The 22017-nt window shown below is 36.5% G+C and overlaps 2 protein-coding genes across 2 annotated transcripts; both read right to left on the reverse strand.

Annotated features, from left to right (window-relative positions):
* Positions 1-1224: 1224 nt before the first annotated feature.
* On the reverse strand, positions 1225-1689 carry LOC147404252 (myotubularin-like protein). The gene has a single exon (XM_086437832.1). The coding sequence runs from the start codon at positions 1687-1689 to the stop codon at positions 1225-1227; it is 465 nt and encodes a 154-aa protein (XP_086293958.1).
* Positions 1690-3747: 2058 nt separating this feature from the next.
* Positions 3748-21897, reverse strand: LOC147404253 (vacuolar protein sorting-associated protein 9A-like). Its single transcript, XM_086440128.1, has 5 exons — positions 21531-21897; positions 20756-20903; positions 19818-19988; positions 18081-18260; positions 3748-4750 (listed from the first exon to the last, which is right to left on the reverse strand). The coding sequence occupies exons 1-5, from the start codon at positions 21638-21640 to the stop codon at positions 4007-4009; spliced, it is 1353 nt and encodes a 450-aa protein (XP_086296254.1). The 5' UTR covers positions 21641-21897; the 3' UTR covers positions 3748-4006.
* Positions 21898-22017: the final 120 nt, after the last annotated feature.

Consider the following 22017-nt stretch of genomic DNA (forward strand, 5'->3'; position numbering starts at 1 on the left):
ATCCATCAAGTTCATTTTGTATTTTTTATTGTTTATTTTTCTTGAGATGATCAGGTTTGAAACTAGGGTTACTTTTGCTAGGAATGACTTCATGCTTAACAAGTTTGGTTCTGGTTTGTCGATGATATATAGTTTATTTTCTTATTTATTCTTTTATATCTCTTTTGAGTTTTTCATTGGATCTTGTTTCTTACAAGTTTTGGTCGATTCTGGTTTGATCTGTGCTGTATTTCTTTGGAGTCAAAAATTGGGCTTGTGATTCCCTGAAACTTCTTTTCTAATTATGCTCAGATATATAAATGTTTCATATTTCTTGCTCAGATTTGATGAAGCTTGTCTCATAATCGTCAGTTCTGAAGATCGAAACTGGATTTTCCTCCTAATTTTTACTTCTTGAGCGTTCATTTGTTTTCTTCCATTCTCTTGATGTTCTTAAAGTTTGTTAGTTCATTTCATCTTTTTTTAACCCTGGAGTTCTTGCTCTGATTGTTTGTATTGGAGATGTAGTAGAATTTTCATTTGATTAGATAATGTAGTAGTTGATGCAGACTTGGATACATTAGAATTTGAAGAAGAAATATTTTGTACCATTTAGAACTTGTACTATGGTTCCTTGTAATTGGTTTTTGTTGCGACAAATGCACAATTGGGGCTGGAGATTAGTATATCTCAAAAGCAAATGAACCCATCACTCCGATGATGTGGCAAACAATCCTTCAAGTCGCTAAAACGAATTAAGTGGCAATCCATGTCCGTAAAATTTTAGAGTTCAACTGCATTGAAGATTTTGAAGTTTCATGAGGTACAAAGGACATCCATGTTTTTTATGCTAAAGGCCAAACGGGGTTTTTTTTTTTGCTTTTTGTTTTGATCCGAATAATTCTTGGTTCACTAAATGATCACAAGTTCGTCATCTTGAAATAAATCCCCTGAAGATATTTCGATAACTTCTACTATTCCATTCCATTCCCACTCATCCAATTTCACTCTAGGAATCTGTCAGACACTATAGAACCAAAAAATCAGACATGTTCTTGTGTCTTGCATCCCAATGAAGAAGATGGTTTCAGCTTGAAAAATAATGAGTTTTAAGAGCATATTGACATGTATGTATGCGTATTTCATTTGTTTTTGGGGTTTGTTTCTATTGCTCAGAAAAAGAAGTATATATAATTTTCCATGAAAATTGACAAGAAAAAGAAGAAAAAAAGAAGATTACATGATTTAGCTTCCCTTACTACCAATTATGGTTCTATGTTGTTGAAGCTGGAGACCCTTCAATTCCTCACCTCCACACCTTCTCTTCCAAAGACTCGTGTCGTTGCTATCCTTTCCAACACACTTTGGCTTAGAGATAGGCAAAGGAGGATCCAAATCGATGACACTGATTGAAACATAATCCAAATCCAAATCCAAATCATTTGTTCTTGCGGTGATCTCTTTTGTGCTTCTACTACTATTGTTGCCGCTATTTAAATGCTTACCAGAGAAGATCTTCTTCAGCTTGAAGTACTTATTCCCATTATTATAATTATTGTTACATTTATGTTGTTGTGTTGGTAGACTGACCACCTTGTTGTTGTGCTTGATCTGACCCATGCACCCCACCTTGGGAGATGTTGGCTCACCCCTTTTGTTCCACTTTGAGAGCCTCTCGTCTTGTGTCAAAGGTCTCCAACACAACATCATCGGCATAAAAGAGAGCTTGTGATTGTTGTGATGATGATGATGGTGGTGGTGGTGGTGATGACGATGATATGCGGCGGAGCCCATATTTTCTCTTGTTGATCTTGATGAGAGAGGGAGAAGGGTGGCTTGAATTTAAATGAGATTGGATACTATTTCCATGGAAGAGATCAATACAAAATAAGACTAATATATTGGACTTATTCGCAGTCTTGCTTGCATATTTATTAATTTAAGGCTACCACAAGAGACTTGGAAGAGGTAGTGCTGCTGCTGCCTATGCTTTGAAGTCCAAATATAATAAATAATTTAAGAATCCTAATGGTTACACTACGGTGACGTGTTTACAAGGTACAAACCGTGTCAAAGGTGCGTTAATTAATACTAATAGTTATCGTTGCACTTCGCCAACTATGTAGAGATGATTCGGTAGAGTCAGGGGCCATTATTCTTTGTTGGGACTGGATTTCTAAACCATTCATTTCAAACCAAATGTTTTCTCTGAAATAGTGGTCCCACCGCCTTCAATTTCGTAATAAAATCAGTTCGGTCAGTGGAACCACTAGTTTTTTTTTTTCTAAAAAAATAAGTTTTTTGTTTTTAATATTTTAAAATAAAATGTAAATTGGTCCAATCGAATCGAATCAGGATTTATCGATGGTCGCATAAATTTTTAGTAAAAAAAAAATTGTATAGTCTTCGAGATTCACACTTATGAGGATCATGAAAACCGTTATCCTCGGGCCGGCAAACAGGACATATGGTCTGACTGCTGACTTGGCATTAATTTGTATTGACCGTAAGTAACGTAAGCAAAGTATTGACTGTGTGAAAACATCAGCACATGCACCACTTGATGATAATGGGGCCCACATTTCAAATCAAACCCAATCAATTAAAATAAAATGGGTAGTGTGGGGGCCAATTGTATAGCTGGCCTGCACGTGCACCCATACTGTTTGTGGGTCCTTCCTGCACGTGTACCCACATTATTAGGGGAAAAATCCCAATCATAGATGATTTAAATAAAAAGCTTTGTCTGGGTTTCTTCACAACCTTTTGGTCTTTTGAGAAGCAGTACGAAGGGCTGTCTTCTTGTCTCTTAGTAGAGGTTCCATAGCTAGCGAAGTAAGTAGAAGAAGATACATTTTGTTGGGTAATGGACCCCATGTCAATATATTTTCACCTAAAAAACATAGATCACGATTTTGGTTTTTGGACTAAGGGGGTGTAGGCTTATCATATAACCAGCACCTCTGGTCATTCCTTTTGATCAATCAATTGTTGGGCTACCTCTAACTGATTTATATCGAATCGAAAAGATTAGTTTGGAGTAATGAGTTTCCCACCCTTCCCAGAATTCGATAATCCTAGGGTTTCATTCGTATCCTAAGCAACATACATCTGATGACATAAACTAATTTGTCCTCGAAAAACCTGACTTGAAAGAGATGCCACAAACAAATTCTGATACTTGTCAATGTAAACATTGGATCATCCCCAACGAGGTCAAATCTTGAGGTGATCCAACCTAGAGTAACTATCACATTATTCCTAGGCTCCATTACTTCCGAAATTACTATTGATTTCAGGGTTATAGTCATAGCTCAGTTGGTTTGACACTTTACAAAGCAACTTTTGAGATTGTGGGTTAAAAAAATTATGATTGATTTGATTGTCGAAATATGATCACAAAGCCCACAAGATAAATAATCGGCAAACAAGTATACAAGTAACATTGAGAGACCATTCGATAAGGAGAAATAAATTAGTGGCCATAGTTAGGATATTGTTCGAATGATATTTTATGAAAAATTTGACAAGAAAGCTTGAAATTATTTAGACATACAAAAGACCAATGACAAAATTAGTCAAAGGTGATATTGGAGGCCACAGTTCTTGGGATAATGTGTAGAAGTCGACATCGATGTGAAGATTTCAAGGGCTAGGCTATAGAGAATAAACCTATATTTTCAGTTCAATAGGTGTTCACTTGCTATTCAAACTAAAAAAAGATGAAACAACAAAGTACCAATGCACCAGAATTGTGACAAAAATAAGAAAAGAGAAGCTGATATGGATTTCGGTCCAAGAGATGTTTTCTAGCATCACAACAACCAAATTTCCTCTTTATTTTCATTTCTTTACCATCTTAATTAAACATTAAGATCATCTTCGTAGTTTCTAGCTGAGGCTACCAAGGTACACTTATGGTTTTTCACTCATCAGTTTTACAGGGCAAAAATAAATTACTGATGACCACCATTGCATTGAAAACTGAATAACTACTCCAACACAGCACCCCCATATAACACAGAAATTATTGGGAAATCTCACTGTTAGGTTCAGAATTTTCCATTTTTAAAACTGAACCTTCATCTAAAACCTCATCCGTCTTACCGACATCTTCATATTTTTTGGTATCTGTGGTGTCTTCAGGTTCCTTTTCAGTTTTCAGGTTGGTTTGTGATTGAGTTCGTAAAATAGAGGAAGGAAGAGATGGAGAAATGATTTCCATACCTTTAGCGAGAGAAACATATTTGAAAACAAGTTGCTTGTAACTATTGAGTAGGTCTTCTACATCAGTGACCGTGAGATCACCAACATTTGCATATAAATATGGATACTCCTGAAAAACTCGGCTCACTTGTTCTTTCAAAAGCTCAGTCGCCCCTTCTTTCTCCAAATCTGAGATGGATGGCTTTTTTGTTATTGGCTTTACAGATGCTTGGTGTGGAAGATGTGGAGGCAGAGAATCGTTCCGTTCATTCGTGACATTCAAACCATGTAGTTTGGCTTCCATGGACTCTCTTCTCGGAACATATTCTACACCACGATTGCTTTCAAAATCAGTTGTGAGGCCTGATATGAGTGCTCGAGCAGATTCCATGTTATTTTCAAACTCGGATTCTTCCATCGAAATGGATTCTGCATTGATGTTTGAGATAAAAGACTCTGCAGAGAGCATGTTTGTGAAGAAATAAGCTGCTTCAGAGACTAATCGTGATTGACACCTGTAGCGTTGTATATAAAGCAAGTTTGAATGCAATTGTGGAGGGTTTGCCTGCATAAAACATTGCAATTGCAAAACGATAAACCTCAGATCACAGATAAGAATTGACACAGAACAAGTCAAGCATTGTGTTCAGTTCATGGTATTTTGTTTTTGATAAAAATTGTTATATTTACCAGCAAAATATTTGAGCATCCCGAAACAGTAGTAGTTCATATGAACAATTAATCAAAAGCCACCAATGGACCCACAAAACCTTCAGCAAAGTTCTACTAGGATCTCGGAAGACCTTACTATTCTGTTCTTTCAAAAGATTTTAATCTCTCTGACATCCCTTGGGTTTTCAACATAATGCATGGCTTGGAATCGTATATTATAGTGATTAGAAGATCAACAATTGAAATTTTATCCAAAGCTATTGCTATATGAAGGTTTTCTCTTTAAGAGGGACCAACTTGCCCCAGCTAAATTCCACACAATCTGCCAAATTTTCGTAGAAAAGTCTACACAAGAATTCTCCTTGTTTGGAATGTAAACAACATTATGCAGATGACAAGGAGACCCACACTCCTTGGTCTCCCTATCTAAGAACCTTCTCCTGAAAGAAGGCCTGCCACATAATGACTCCCTATTATCGAGTAAAGAAATTAATCCAACTTTACAACCTGTACTTTTTACAGTCTTCATAATCCCAATTTCTGATCCACCAACTGAATAAGTTATTTGGCTTGGATCAGACCTGGTCTGACTACTATAGAATCGATTCGACCCAATCAAAATTGGTTGACAACTCTAATTGTTTTGTCCTTTCTCATTCCATAAAAAGTTATTTGTATCTTTTCAGTTACCTTAGGAACCTATGCAAGTATTTCATTAAATAAACAATAATGCTAGTAAGAGAGTGCTCTTTATCAATGTGATTCTTCCCCTAAACGAAAAATGACCCTTCTTACAACAAGATAGGCTTATACCACCCTTTCAATAGCAGAGCCCAACCACCTATAGCAATCAACCAGGCCTAGGAAAACTCTCCCCAAGCCCAGAATCCAGTCCAATAGCACAATCTTCAATCATTTTCTCATCCACCTCTGCAATCCAAAGCCAATAAGAAAACTCTTCCTCAGATTGATTAGAAGATCTCAAACCTTCTAACCTGTGAAACATCCTTCATCTTGTAAAGAAGCTTGGATAAGATATCATTCACAATAATGTGATGGAGGCCTCTTCCCATTGTCAGCTAATGTGGTAAGAAGGAAAATCCGTGTATTTTTTGACATAAAGTGCAGTCATTGAACTAAATAGTGTTTTTTTAATCAACGTTGTTTGCTTTTGCTCCTTGTCATTTTTTGAATTTAGAGGGTTTTGACAATTTCGGGAGCCTCTCTTATATAGGGTCCCGTTCGGCAGCCAACGTTTAGGAGCTAACGCCTTTGTCCTATATGGGTTAGAAGTTTTGGAATGGGCTCTTTTTCGTGAGGATGATCGCTATGGTGAGGAGATTATCCTCACAAAAAAAAAGCCCAATCTGAAACTTCTAACCCCGTCAAAAGTGGTTTAGAATTGTGGACCGTTGATTTGTAAACCACTTTTGATGGGGTTAGAAGTTTTAGATTGGACTGAGTTTTTGGGAGGATGATCTCCACATCCTCACAAAAAATCACCCCAATCCGAAACTTTTAAGCCATATAGGACAAATTTTGGCTCCCAACGTTGGCTGCCGAACACTACCCATATATATATATATATATATATATATATATATATATATATGGATGTTGTTTGGCATCAACTCATTTATCCTACGTTTCACGCTAGGAAAGAGAGCCACCTGATCTTGCGCAATCCAACGGTTGAACTCAATCCAAAACACGTGATCACTTAATATTTTTGGCAATTTACAACCACCTCCCTGCATTAAATTTTTAACCTCTTTCTTCTTCAACGAGGAGGAGACCTCTCTCTCTCTCTCTCTCTCTCGCAAACTCTCTAACGTTTCACCCTGAAACATCTTTGTCTTCACAACCTCATGACTTAACTTTCTCTCTCTTCCTCTCCTTCTCTCTCGAAAATCTTACACTAATCAAACAAACCCTCTCTATTGTAATTGCGCCCGAAGTCCCCATCCTTCCTTTCAATCCAAAAAACATAGTTCAATTGGGCGAAAGAGGGACTCGATTGCAAGAGTTGCTTCTGGAATCTAAAACTTGAACTTCATTGAGTTGCTTTTGGAATCTGAACTTCAAAACCCAAGTCTCTTAAAAAATTAAAGGAGTATCCAAAGAACATCCATCCTTCCTAAAGTTTCTGTTTTGATGTAAAAAAAAGGATGATCAAATTCCCCAAACTAATTAATAGATTCGACCAATAATAGTAAATTTTTAGCTTTGAGACCAAATAATAGTGATAAATCTCTATTTTACTCTTGAAATACAACCACCTAGAGCTCCAAATCAAACAAAAAATGATTTTTTTTCATGAAAGCATGCAATCATACATATATAATTCAATGGTGAAACGTCATACTAACAGTAGAAAAAACCTAAAGAACAAAAATAAAAAATTTGAAGCAAAAAAACCTTCATGAATTGGAGAAGAGATTATGAGAGATCGAGAGAGAGAGATGGCTCGTTCGTTTTGTGAGCTAGGGTTTGTGAGAAAGTGTGCCTTACCTGAAATCGTAGAGCTCACTTATATGGGATGCTAGGGTTCGTGCGTGTGTGTGTTTGAGAGAAAGAGAGAAAGAGAGAGGAGATCGGAAGAGGATAGAGGGAGGAGAGAGAACCCGATCAGATTTTTGTCATTTAAATATTAAGTGATCACGTGTTTTGTGTTTTGGATTGATTTCAACTATTGGATTGCGCATGATCGGACGACTCTCTTTCTTAGGGTGAAACGTTGGATGAATGAGTTGATGCAAACAACTACCTATATATATATATATATATATTGATGGGGACATCAAATCTTAAAGAGTAGATTTAGTTTTTATTTAGATTTATGTTTAAGGACTTTATTTTCATGTTTTTTGGGTTTATTTTGATGTTTTATTGGTCTATGGTCTTAGTATAATAATTAAGGGCAATTCAGTAACTTTAGATTTAACTTTAGTATAATATTTAGGTTTATTAAGGTTTGAAAATTAGGAGAAAGAAAGTTATGAAAATAAGGTTATTTATTTGGTATTTTAATTTTACTAATTTATTTTCTTTATATAGGTTGTATTAGGTTTTTTTAATAATGAAGAACAAAGATTTTAATGAATAAAGAATGTGTTTCTTTTATGGAGTGAAGTGAGTTATCCACCATTCTTGATGTAATTCCAAAGTTCTATCTTTTTATCCCTTTCTTTTCTTCTTCTAATCTTTTTTTATATTTATTATTCCTTTATTTTTTCTTGATTCTTATATTCTTAAATTCTAGAATTCTTGATTCTTGATTTTTGAAACCTACAAACCTCTACCCTTAATCATTTCCCCATTTTGTTTAACCCTTATTTTATTAATCTCATTTCCAAATCTTTAAACCTTAATTATTTTCTTACCCTACAAACCTTTAACCCTTTTTTTATCCTACAATAATTGAAATCAAATTTTCATTTTATCTTTTGGATTTACCCTATCCTAATCCAAATTGTAAACCCAATCTCAAATTCTTAATCCTTACCCAAAATCCTAAACCCCCATATGGTCTTATCCCCCCTCACTGTCCTGCATCATATATTTTTATATATACATATGATTTTCGAGTTTGAAGATCACTACTACTTGAATTTGAAGTTGCCACAATTCTTTTTTATAAAAAGGGTATGAATAGGCACCCGGAAAATAATTTTAAAAATCATTTTTTGTTCATAGTGACTCTCGTACGGATAAAGAACATTGATGTACCAAAGATCTAAGTAAGAGGGTCCATTTAGGAAATAAGGAAGGTGTTAGGCACCCTATTTCCTCTACCTTAAGTGGTAACCTATTCATTGCTCATTTTTCATTTTAAGAAAATCTAGAGAGAGAGAGAATGGTGAAAATAAAAAATGTACCCTAAAACTTGGAAATATTTTTGTTTCGGGTCTAAATCATGGTATCACCTCATTATGAAAGGGACCCCATTATGTCTAGGCCTCAAGCATTTATATTTTTATAGAGATAGATCTCCAAAAAACCCGAAAATAAAAAAGTGAAAAGGAGAGGTTAGGATAAGGGAAAGGGTGATTATTTCCTACACCCACCTTGAAGCTTGAACTTCTTTTTCTTCTTCTTGAGTTCTTGATGAAATATGTTTATATTAAATCATTTATTTTTTGTCTTTTAAGAAGAGAATGAGGTAGAGGGAGTATAAAGATTAATAGAGAGATGAGTGATTTGAGAATTGAGAGAGATGAGAATGGTGAGGCTTAAGAAAGGGGATTCAAACATTGGGGGTTTGTGAGAAATTGATGGGATTTTATAGAACCTTACGGTGGCTTTTGGGGATAAGATGGAGTGAAAGTATGAAATGATGGACTTTGAGGTGTAGGGAATTTGAGGTTAGGGGAGGGGTAGATATGGAAAATGGTGTAAGTAGGTTGTTTTTTACCCAAGTGGGTTGAATCTTTCAACCCATATGGGTTGAGTGTTAGGTGAGGTTAAGGAGTGTGGGTATTGGTTAGAAGAATGGTTATGTAAGGAGGGTAGGTGTTGATATTTTGGGAGGGTGAAGGAGATGGTGACACATGACAAAAAGGGGTATGAGGGTGTGGGTTAGGTGAGTTGATTAAGGAGAAGGTGTGTGCGTGTTGCATGTGATAAGGATTTGGAGAAAATGATGGGGGGTAGGTTTATGACATGGGGTGTGGGAATAGTGATAGAGATGATGAGAATGGTTTCTTTTGAGAAGTTGGTTGTGGGGGTGACATGTGTCTCTCTTGATGATCATTGACTTTTTGTGGTTATTAGTTAACATTATGGATATGGGTATGGCTTGGATAGAGATTTGATTTAGGATGGGTTTTTTTGTATGTTGGGCTTAGAATTGGTTAATGATTTGGGTTAGGTTAGGCTTAGATTTCGGTCTGGGTTTGGGTTTGGGTTAGTCTGCAAAGAGGGGCAGCTGTAGATACCCAAATTTGAATAGGCCCAAAAAATTATAGTTTAAAATCAAAATGGGCTTTCGCTTTTATTCAAAATAAAAGATCCCTAAGGCCCAATTGACCTAAAAGTTCACTATAAAACCTATTAAGTCCAATCCTTAACCTCATTTCTAGAGTCCCAAAGCCATTTCCCTTAAAGCCTACCAACCTCCTAAAAGCCTACTAAATCCAAATCTAATCAATTTCTAACCTCACCTTAACCTAAACCTAAACCTATACCAATCCCATGGTTTCAATCAATTTCCAAACTAACCCAAACCTAAGCCTAATCTAACCAAAACCACTAACCAATCCTAAGCCCATCCTAAATCAAACCTCTAGCCAAGCCATACCCATATCCATAATCTTAACCAATCACTACAAAAAATCAATGATCATCAAAATGGACACATGTTACCCCTACAACCAATCTCCCAAAAGAAATCATTTTCATCATCTCCATCACTATTCCCACACTCATTTCATAAACCTACCTCCCATCATTTTCTCCAAATCCTTATCACAAACAACACCCACACCTTCTCCTTAACCAACTCACCTAACCTACACCCTCATATCCCCCCCTTTTGCCATGTGTCACCATCTTCTCCACCCTTCCAAAATATCAACACCTACCTTTCTTACATAACCATTCTTCTAACCAACACATACACCCCTTAACCTCACCTAACACTAAACCCATATGGGTAAAAAACAACTCACTTACACAATTTTTCATATATACCCCTCTTCTAACTTCAAATTCCCTACACCTCATCTACAAGCGTTATGTCATTTTCCATTATTTCATACTTTCACCCCATTTTACCCCCAAAAGCCACCTCAAGGTTCTATAAAAATTCACCAATCTCTCACAAACCCCCAATGTTTGAATCCCCTCTCTCAAGCCTCATCTTCTCATCTCTTTTAATTATCAAATCACTCATCTCTCTACTAATCTTCATACTCCTTCTCCCTCATTCTCTTCTCAAAAGACAATAAAAAAATAATTTAACATAAACATTTTCATCAAGAACTCAAGAAGAAAAACAAGTCCAAGTTTCAAGGTGGGTGTAGGAAATAATTTCCCCTTCTCCCTCTCCTAACCTCCCCTCTTCACTTCTTCATTTTCAATTTTTTTAAAGGTTTACCTTTATAAAAATGTAAATGCTTGAGGCCTAGACGTAATAGGGTCCCTCTCATAATGAGGTGATCCCATGATTTAGGCTCGAAAGAAAATACCTCTAAGTTTGAAGATACATTTTTCTCTCTCTAGATTTTCTAGAATGAAAAATGACTAATGAATAGGTTACCACCTAAGGTGGAGGAAGTAAGGTGCCTAACATCTTTCCTATTTCCCAAATGGACTCCCTTACTTAAATCTTAGGTAGATCAAATGTTTTTTATCTGTACGAGAGTCACTACAAACAAAAAACGATTTTTAAAATTATTTTCCAGGTGCCCATTCACACCTTTTTTCTAAAAAAGAATGGTGACGACTCCAAATCCAAGTAGTAGTGATCTTTGGACTCGAAAATCGTAAGTGTATATATATAACACAATAATAAACAAGTAAAACAGATCTCCTGAGCCCCAATAACACTTCCAAAGAAACCCTCTAGAGACACATTGTCGAGAATTGAAAAATTCAAATCTGAAAGGCACTCCATAACATGGTTCTTTCATCTACCACTTGAGGCCCATCCTATCCAAGACATAATTGAGGAAATTCCACTATGACAAATCACATGTATTTGCCAAGTTTACTATATAAAACACCCCAATCTTATTATCTTGGATTCTAAATCAGATTATTCATTTTCTATCAACAACCCATCACAACTTGCTAACCCTTGAGCAAAGCTTAGTTGCATGAAGCAAGGGATGGTACGAGAGGGAACTTGGGTTCATGAGCAGGTAAGTGGCCATAGGAAACTAATTTTATTTGACTATTTCTAGAAGTGGGAACCAGAGTCCGAAGGGGACCTACTATGGAAGATTCCTGCAACTAAAAAATCTCTCATTCAACTGAAAGACGGAAATTTAGATATGAATTTATAAACTTTTTGGGTAGTAATCTCCAAACAACCACTATTCTCCCTCTCCGCATTGGATAGAGAACCCTCGTCTTCTTCCTAGTCAATATCTTTGATTTCAAGCAACATCTCATTTTTTTTCTTGTACTAAAATTTCCAAGTACCTCCTTCAATATCAAATAAAAGAAAGAACCATCCAGCCACTGGAAAGAAAAAGATTTTCAACAAACCTAAAAAGAGATAGAACCTTATTGCTATCAAAATTTCTCATAGAATAGCTACAAGGGATGATGCTGGCTCACAAGAACTTCTAGAATGATATTACAAAGTTGTTTTTCCCACTCCAAAGAAACAAGGAATATATAGAGATGATGATGCAAAATGGACATTCTTGGTGATTAGAACTAGTAAACTGAGTTCCATTCAACAAAAGACCACATGATCACACATAATCACAGAGAAAATTCTCTCATGCAGTTTTGAGTCATCTTACTCTTTTTTTCCCTGAAAATTTCTTGTTACCCACCACAATGCTTCAGCGGGATCTGAACCACTCCAACTCTTCACATAGAAGACCTATCACTCATCTCATTAGGGTCTAACTGCTGTAAAAAAAAACCAAAAAATGGTCATCAAGTTACTTGAAATCATAAAATAGATGGAGAATTTCCCCACATATATTTCCACTGGATTTGCCACCTTACAGTCCCAATGCACTAACAAACTACAGGTAATATCTACAATGGGGAATTTCACCCAATCCACTCGATATCATCCCCAAACGTTGACAATAATTAACCTCCTCCCCTACTCCAACCTAGTGTCCTGTAACGAAGAAAATATGTTGCCACCACGACAAGCTAAATAAAATTGTTTAGTCCTTACCACGTGCTCATAAATCTTCCCAAAGATGTGGGGTCGGCTTAAATGAATATCGTTCCTCCATTCCACACTATATATGGCCATAGCTTCTGTTAGGACCTCACCAAATTTTAAGATCTACAGCTTTTGAAGAAGTTACAATGTACCATTTCCATAGTTTTAGCGAGAAATAAATTAGAAAATGGTTAGGAAAAAAGGAAAATATATCCTACAAGCATGCATGCACCATCAAGATGTTGCATTATTGTATACTGTACATTAGCAAGTCACTACAGATTTACTTGCTAATCATAAATATATGCACCCAATCAGACTAAAACGAATTTTGTTTACAAAACACCAAAAGACATTCATTGTTACATCAACAAAAAGAGAAAACTTTGTAGTTTGTAGCTATGTGGAAGTGTAATTTGTTTTGTTTCTTTTGCTTTGTTCGCTTTGTTCTTCCTTGGGGTTTTAGGTCACCTCGACTACCCCCATTAATAAATATATTTTGATTCATCTCAAAAAAAAATTATATCAACACAAAGAGAAAACTTTGTAACTCATTTTCCATTTGTAATTAATCAGCAGAAGTTGTGGATTAGTGTCCAAAAGTTGCAACTTCACCTAGCATTAAAGCATCATTCAAAACAAATTGCAAAGCCCTCAAAAAAGGGGGTGACAAGACAATCTTGTTACAAACATCTATTGTACAATAGGAAAAAAAGGAAGAATGTAGTTAGAAAATATTTACCATTTAATCATTAACATTAGTGGAAAGGTTGTATTTATTGGAAATAGGGAAATAGTAGTTCTTTTCTTGTTTTATTCTATGTAAGGGCATTTATGTCAATTCACTCTTTAGATAATATATATCTGCCAAACTCTCATTATAAAACTTGTGAATTACTTTTCTATAATTCTTCTTGGTATCGAAGCCTTCTAGAGGATGTCCCACTCTCTCCTTGGGTTCTTCTCTTTGATTTCCTTTGGGACCTTGAAGTTTCTTCTCATCTCCTCTCCTCTCTTCTCTTTTCCTCCTTTCTCAAAATCACTAGAGCTTGAGTCTTACTAACCTAGCCGCAACTTCGTTAGAAAGTCTCCCCTTTGGGAGCTTTTTATCTTTGATTCATACCCCCTTTATCGTATGTTGCAATAAAAAATTTCTAGGGTTCTTTCACATACTGCAATTCTGCAATGTGATTTTTTGTGCCCTTCGATAGAGTTCTTTCTCTTACCCTTGCTACTATTTGATAGGGTTCTTTCTGTGACCTACGATGGCCACAGTATGTTGTGTAGGTGAGTGTAACAACACCTTAGCAGATTCCGTTTGGATCCGTGACAAGAGCAATCACCTAGGAGGGGTTATTGACCCACGACAACAGCAGACTGTTGTGTTTATTGACCTACGATAGCAGCAGCTTGCTGTATTAGCAACCATGGCAGCAACCAGCCTTGTTTGGGGACATATGACAGCAGCAGGAGGTTTCTGGGAGACCTACGAGTGCAATTAGAAGAGTTATGGGGGCTACGTGAAGCCTTGCGACAGCAACAATCAGATATGGTGGCTTACAACAACAGTAGATTGTTGTATGGATACTTGCGAAATTAATACAAGGTTCTCTGAAGTCCTACGACAGCAGCAGGCTAGGTTTGGAGACCTGCGACAGCACCACATACCTGCTTGGGGGACTGCAATAGCATCACAACCAAGTTTGGTGGTTTACGACAGCAAAACTAGTTCTGTTTGGGGGCTTGTGACAGTATCACTACCTTATTTGGGGACCTACGACAGCAGCAGACAAGGTTTGGAGGCCTAGAATTAGCTTTTTAGTGGCTACTTGTGTTGTTATTTTTGTGGTGTTTTTGGTACCCCGTGGTTTATTCCTTCTTTGTTTGAGAGTATAAGAGATCTCCCTTCGAACCAAAATTTCTACCTTCTTGTTCGTAGTAAGCAATGACATCACATTAAGAGACCAAGGACTCCAACACCATTCATGAAGCAAATTTCTCAGTCCAACGAATCACCAATGCCTTATTAGATAGTCGATTTTTTTTTTTTTTGATCGGTTAGATGGTCAAAATTTTCAGTTCTGATCTCGGCCTATTCAACTTTATTTGGGTAGTAAAGGGAAATTTGAATGGCTTTCGGGCACCATTAATAAGCCATCCCTTACTCATTCCAAAATTGAGCAATGGGAGATCGATAACTGCACCGTTCTTGGATGACTTTTTTAACTCCATGGAACAACGCATTTACACCATATTCATGTATCATGAAACTATCTCCTCTTTGTGGTCAACCCGCACTCAGACATATGCTCATGCTAGGAATGATTCTAGGATTTATGAGCTTTATCAAGACATTGCTCAAACTACCAAAGGGACTCAGAGCGTCGCCAATTATTTTGGATTTCTTCAGTCTCATTGGGAGGAGCTTTCTCACTATGAGTCTATGGTTGAGTTGTCTACGAAGACAACAAAGTATATAGTCACAAGGATTGCTCGACATCAGACATGCCAGTTTTTCATGGGTTTAAGTCCTAATTTTGAAGTACTTCAGACCCAGATCCTTAACACTACTCCTTTACCTTCTTTATTTGAGACATGCATCGTTGTCGTGTAGTTCCCTCTCAGACTCAAGCCCTTGGCATTATCTCTGCTCCAGCTATAGATCAGATGGCTCTAGCAGTCAATTCGAATTTTTCTAACTCTCGCACTCAAGGATCTGGCAGTTATTGTAGGAAGATTGCCAATGAGAAGGCTCGTTGTTTTCAGCTATATCCCATCTGTTGCAATCTTCTGCCACCCCTTCTTTGGAATAGTCTGCTCCCCGTGCTGCTGTTGTGGAGTCATCGTCAGTTCCAATTGATACTCCTGTTTTTCTTGGCATTGTTGATTTGCAACAACTTCAGACTCAAATTATTGCTACTGTTCAGGATAAGATCCATGTTCATACTCACTCTTCTTCAACTGTGGCCTCAGTTATCACGCCCCCACATACATTTTCTTCATTTCATATCACTCAATCTGACTCTGCTCCTCTGACTTGGGTAATTGACTCTGGTGCCTCTGATCACATGATTGGTGAGTCTAGCTATTTTACTTATTCTATTTTTCCTGCTACTCATAACGAGGTTCGCTTTGTTGATGGGCCCCTTACTCCTATCCACAATAAGGGTACCATCACCTTATCCTCCGATTTTTCTCTTGAATCTATTTTGCATCCTCCTAACCTATCTGTTAACCTTTTGTCTGTGAGTAGTATTACAAAATCTTTAAATTGCTCTGTAATTTTTTTTCTTACTCACTATATTTTTCAGAACCTGACTTCGAGGAGGATTTTTGGCAAAGGGTATAAGAGAGATGGGCTGTACTTCTTTGGATCTCAACCTATTGTGGTTCCGGCGTCTGTGCTTCTTCTCTCTAGGAGTCATTTTTTCTTCCCAGACTTTAAATTTATGGCATGCTCGCTTAATACATACTAATTTCTAGCACTTATGTTCTTTATTTCCAACTTTAAAAACTTCTTGTAATGGACAAAAGTTTCAGTGCTCTGTGTGTGAGCTTTCTAAACACATACGTATTTTTTATATTTCTCGCATGCATCGATTTAATACATGTTCGATTTAGTTCATTCTAATGTGTGGGGGCCTTCCCCTGTTACTGTTTTTAATAGTCAAATATTATGTTACTTTTATTGATGACTATTCTTGTTGTATTTGGGTTTACTTGATACATTCTCGTTCTAAGGTGCTTTATATCTTTGTTAATTTTCTTAAAATGATTTAGACCCAATACAACATCATTGTTAAATCTTTTCGATTTGATAATAGAGGGGAATATATTTATGATGGAATTTGATCCCACCTTCATGAGCATGATATGTTTCACCAGTTGACTTGTCCCTACACTCTTGAACAAAACGGGGTAGCGGAATGCAAGAATCGCCATCTTATGAGTATTGTCCGTTATTTTCTTCGAGAGATGCATGTTCCCAAATTATATTGGAATATGGCAGTCCTCACTGCGGTTCCTTAACAGCGTTCTAAATCACACCTCAGGGGGACAGGTGCCTCTCCATGTTCTTTAACCTGATAGCACCCTCTTCCCTATCACACCTAGAGTCTTGAGATGTACTTGTTTTGACAGGACACCGCATTACACAAAATTAGATGACAAAGCCATTCGATGAGTCTTCTTTGGTTACTCATTTATGTCAAAAGGGTATCGCTGTTATGACCCCATTTTTCATTGTGTAATTCACTCTTTGGATGTCACTTTTTTTAAAAATGTGCCCTATTTTCGTGCTACATCTTTATAGGATCCATCTCTTATAGTGTTATGTTCTCCGTTTTTCTCTCCATCTTCATCTTCTTTGTAGGACTCTTTTCATTTGCAGAAATACCCCATCATCTTCCTTGCAGGACTCTTTTCTTTTGCATGATACACCTTCATCTTAGACCACTTCATTTATCTGACTAACACGAGACTAGATTTGACCTTCGCGGTTTGTGTGGTCAATCAGTCCATGCATGCCCCGCGCACATCTCATCTTGATGTTGTTTATCATATTTTTCGATACTTGAAGTCTCGTCTTGATTTTGAGTTTTTCTACTCTTCTATTGTTCAACCACATTTGTCATGTTTCACTAATGCTGATTATGCTGGCTCTCTTACAGATAAGAGATTTACCTCTGATTTCTATACTTTCCATGGTGGTAACTTGATCTCGTAGAAAAGTAAGAAACAAAGTGTGATTTCTCGATCTTCTACTGAAGCTGAGTATCATGTTATAGCTCTTGGCACTTGTGAGCTTATTTGGCTTAAATCCTTGTTGATGGAGCTAGGTTTTTCGATCTCTCATTCTTCCACTTTGTTTTGTGATAATAAGTGTGCCATTATGCTTGCTTCTGACTCAGTTCCTCACGAAAGAATCAAGCATATAGAGGTTGATGTTCACTTTCTTAGGGAGAAAGTTCGATCTAGTGCTTTTTAGACAGTCTTTATATCATCTTCAGAACAACTTGCTGATATGCTTACAAAGTCTATTAGTCCTTCTATTATTAACTCTCATCTTGTCAAGCTGGGCTTAGTTGATATATTTACCCCAGCCTGAGGGGAAGTATTGAAAATAAGGAAATAGTAGTTATTTTCTCACTCCTTAGATATATATATATATATATATATATATATAGCTCTTATTATGAGGCTTGTGAATTACTTTTCTATAATTCTTCTGATTGTATCGCATAACAGAGCACGAAAACATTAGAAATGGAATCTATTGAGCTAATAACTATGCATGGAGTCAAAAATAAACAATCATGTGTTGTATGCAAATCAAGTAAATGTATGTATAGATGATTAAGCTTACCTTTATTGTGACATAAATAAGAACAGGAAGGAATTCATCTGCTCCAGGAGGATTTTCATTGGAAGCAATGGAAGCATTGAGCAATAAGTTGCTAATGACTTTGCAACAATTAAGGATGCAAACAAGTTTCTCTCTTGGTGCCTTGTACATATTGATCTTCTGTAGCTCTTTTTGTGCAAGCTGCAGGGGGGAAAACAAGGAAACACAAGAGCAAAAGTAAGTTTTTACTTGAAGGGAAACTCAGGAAAGAGTTCAAAAACTAATGTAGAATTCTTGTAAAATACTTATTTGAAAATAAGGAGCACTTCAAACTTAACCCCACAAGCCGAAATAGATGAAAAGACAAACTAAGGAAAATGTTGAAGGTCGCATTTCAGATAAGTTGTGTGCATAATTTTACTTCAAAAGAAGGGTACCACAGTTTTATGGGTAAATGTTGACAATATAGTGATAGAAGAGACAATGTAAGAGCGATTAAGAAGCTAAAGCATTGTTGGATATGTTTATATTGAAGTAATTTCGTGTACGTAGGAATCACTCTTCCAATATAAATATGTGCTAGACTTATTGAAGAGACCAAAGGAACATAATAGTGCTACTGAGTGTATACACTTAAGAAGGCAATTGGGAAATCGTAAGTGGTGTGCAAAATAGATATGGATCATGTTAGCTAGGTTTTTATTTTCAGTATATGCTTAGTAGAATAGCTTCTGTTTCGAAGTGGATTGGATGGATTCATGGAGTTGTTTCTTCAGTTTCATTCTCCATGCTAATTAGGAGTTCTTAGGGTTCATGTTAAGGGAACTTGCTTCTCAATTTCTATGTTGTGGTGGTAGAAGCTTTGGGCATAATATTCACAAAGGATGTGGGAGAGGGGCCCTCAAAGATTTCCAAGCTGGTGCAATCGGCCCTAAAATTTCCCATTCAAATTCACAAGCAACATGTTATTGTTTTGAGGGCTTGCCATATGCAACGTTAATTTATGCATGTATTCTATTGTTTTGAGGCGGTTTTAGGTCAAAGTAAAAACTTTACAAGAAAAGAAGATCTTCGGGGTTGAAGAAATAAGTAACATAGATTTTGTTTCCCCGTTGCTTTTATAATCTTTATTTTCAAGCGATTTGAAAAAAGTAAACAATATAGAAGTCATCGCTAGTATTTAGATTGTAGAACATGGTCTTTTCCAATGTCCTACATTGGGCTCCCCTTAGAAGCAAGTTACCAATCAAAGGCGATTTGGGATCATGTTTTGGAAACAGTTGAGCATAGTCTCAGCTCATGGAAATCTTGTTACTTCTCTAGAAGAGCTAAAATGGTGTTGTGTCTAGCATTCTTGTATATATAATATTTGCTTTCACTATCCTTATGATCATAGCCAAGCCAAAAAATGGCTTGGTGTGCAAAGAGAAGGTTGCAATTGAAGCCCTTCGGAGATTTAGAGAGGAACAATCTAGCATTTGAGAATAATCATTTTAATTAAGTATGGTTGTAGGAACCTCGGATGGGATAGTGAACACCTATACTTGTAGATTTTGGAAGGGAATCAAGGAAGTTCTTAAGGAGGTTGTTAAATTTAGACCACAACCATAAAATTGTCAACTACTTAATCGATATATCTATTTAACTGGCATTCCATTGTTAAAAAAAACACACAATTGAATCACTATTTCCAAGAGAGAGAGTAATAATTAATTGCTTAAGGAAGAACCCACATGACATAAACACTCCTTCACTCACCAGCCATGATGTTTCATTTTGGAATGCCGGTTTAACATCCAAATTTTCTGGTCGAATGAATTGTTGTATTAAAGCCATCTTCTCAGAAAGTTGCTCATCATAATTTACTTCTTCTGGAAGTGATGCAAATACACGGGTGAATAGTTTTGTCATGACATATTTCTCAAGTCCCTGCAATAGAAGAGAAAGAAGGCTAGTCATACACCGGTGGGTAAATCTATCAATATATACATGTATTGACAAAGACTTTCATTTAATTGCTTGAAAATTTTCACTTAAAGGCTCAGTTGACCTGGCTGGATTAGAGTAGGTCTTGTTTATGAGAGTAGACACGGCTGCAGGCAAGGTAGGATGCAACTTGGCCTAGTTCACTTAAACCATCAAAGATAAGATTGTGTCTGATCTCTTAGAATAAATCTTGGAACTTGAAGTGCCAACTTAGCTAAGTTGGTAAGATGTGTAGAGTGTTGTTCCCACCTTTTAGGTTCAAACCCCCCTGAACCCAACTTCACCATCAAAATTTAATGAATAAATAAATAAAGCCCAGAGCTGGATTTATTATTCAACCCTGAGATTTCAATGAAGGTCGGCATTTGAACCTCATCCGGCTACTCAACAACAACAACGAAAAAGTTGAACAGCAAGGTGGGTAATGAGAACTCCATAACTAATCTCATCCAGCTACTCATCAACAACTAGACAATAAGAAGGTAAGACAAAGGAAGGGATACCCACAACACTTGGGTCATCCATTGTTTCAAGTTTAGTGATGATGATGATATAGGAAAACAAGATAGTAGGCTTCATTAATAAATGTGTCATAAAGATATTTGATATTGACTGATACAACAATTTCTCAACATAAGCAAGATAAAGAGAATTTTTATGTTGCTAAAGAACATGGAATAAATAGATAGAAACAACTTAAAATAGCTCACTTCACCGGCATTCTCCAACTCTTCCTCAGAGCAACCAGCCCAAAGCGAATGAGCCCTAAAAGCACCTTCCATTTTGGTAAAGAACTCTTGTACAGCAGCACTATCCTTTTCTGGATCGGGATCATTGTTTGAAAATGACACAATGAAGCTGCCATGTTCGACATATCCAAATTCAAAATCGTTCACATATTTGCTTTGCCAGGAGTATAAGCTAACCAATAATGATTAATGAAGGAGAAACAAACACATTACACTTTGTGTAACATAAAATTAGTAGATTATTCTAAGATTTCTCAAAGAATTAGTAGATTATTAGCAAGAAAGCTTCGATCTTTATGGTGAAACAGAGTTTACAAAAGTGATTCATCTCAGGATTGATCATTCATCGCAATGCCAAGCAAGCATTCAAACTGTCGATTTGATTACAATTACACATACCAAAAGACCACATTCATTCTAAATTTACTTGCAATCTTGCACTATCCACAATGTGACAAACTGTCCGGATCATTTAAATCTAAAATTTGTGCTTAAATTTTCAAACAATATTCGAACTCTAATCTAAACGAATCTATCTCATCATGATATCTTAATAAAATCAAGTAGATGTTTACACAAAATATCAGAAAAACAGATTCCAGTCTAGTTATTTCAAGTACAAAATTCATAAATAACACAATATTTTGCCCTAGTTTGAACTTAAAGAAATTTCTAAAATTTTACTTTGAAAATCTAAAGAAACATAATTTCAGAACAATAAGAAGGATTTGGTGACCTTTTGATGGATTTGACGAAATCAGCAGCCGATGGATGTCGCATACGTTCCAGAAAATCATGCCAAGTGCGTGGAGCAGTTGAAGAACCGAATAAATCCGCGTTCTCCATCCACCAAAACTGGTTTTAGGCTCCTTTGATGCGAATCGGATCAGATCGATGAACTGTTCGACAGAATGACTGAAAGAAATAATTAATTGCCAGAAGAGAACAGAAGAAGAAGGAGAAGAAGACCATTAGGAGACCTGAGAGCCTGAGACAGTTGGTACTTGGTAGTAGTTTCAAGACTCGTCCGATCCTGGTTTGACTCGTCCGTGTCATACTGGGAGAGAGTTCCCATTAAAACGCACCCTAACTTGACTCGCTGGACATCGAGTTTGGATTCGGATAGTTTTTGTTCAAATTTCAAATGGCTTTTAAGAATTTTTTGAATGTTTGTTATTTAATATAAACATGAGGTTTTTGGTGTTTATGAATTATGACATCTA

Source organism: Akebia trifoliata, chromosome 4 (genome assembly GCF_017979445.1).
Source record: "Akebia trifoliata isolate Shusen 1 chromosome 4, ASM1797944v1, whole genome shotgun sequence".
NCBI classification, from domain to species: Eukaryota; Viridiplantae; Streptophyta; class Magnoliopsida; order Ranunculales; family Lardizabalaceae; genus Akebia; species Akebia trifoliata.

Coding starts and splice junctions, on each gene's coding strand:
- LOC147404252 (XM_086437832.1), bottom strand. CDS start 1,689: ATGATGTTGTGTTGGAGACCTTTGACACAAGACGAGAGGCTCTCAAAG.
- LOC147404253 (XM_086440128.1), bottom strand. CDS start 21,640: ATGGAGAACGCGGATTTATTCGGTTCTTCAACTGCTCCACGCACTTGG. Junction 20,904..21,530: donor TTCGTCAAATCCATCAAAAG/GTCACCAAATCC, acceptor CGAACATGGCAG/CTTCATTGTGTCATTTTCAA. Junction 4,751..18,080: donor TTATTTATGTCACAATAAAG/GTAAGCTTAATC, acceptor TGTTTTATGCAG/GCAAACCCTCCACAATTGCA.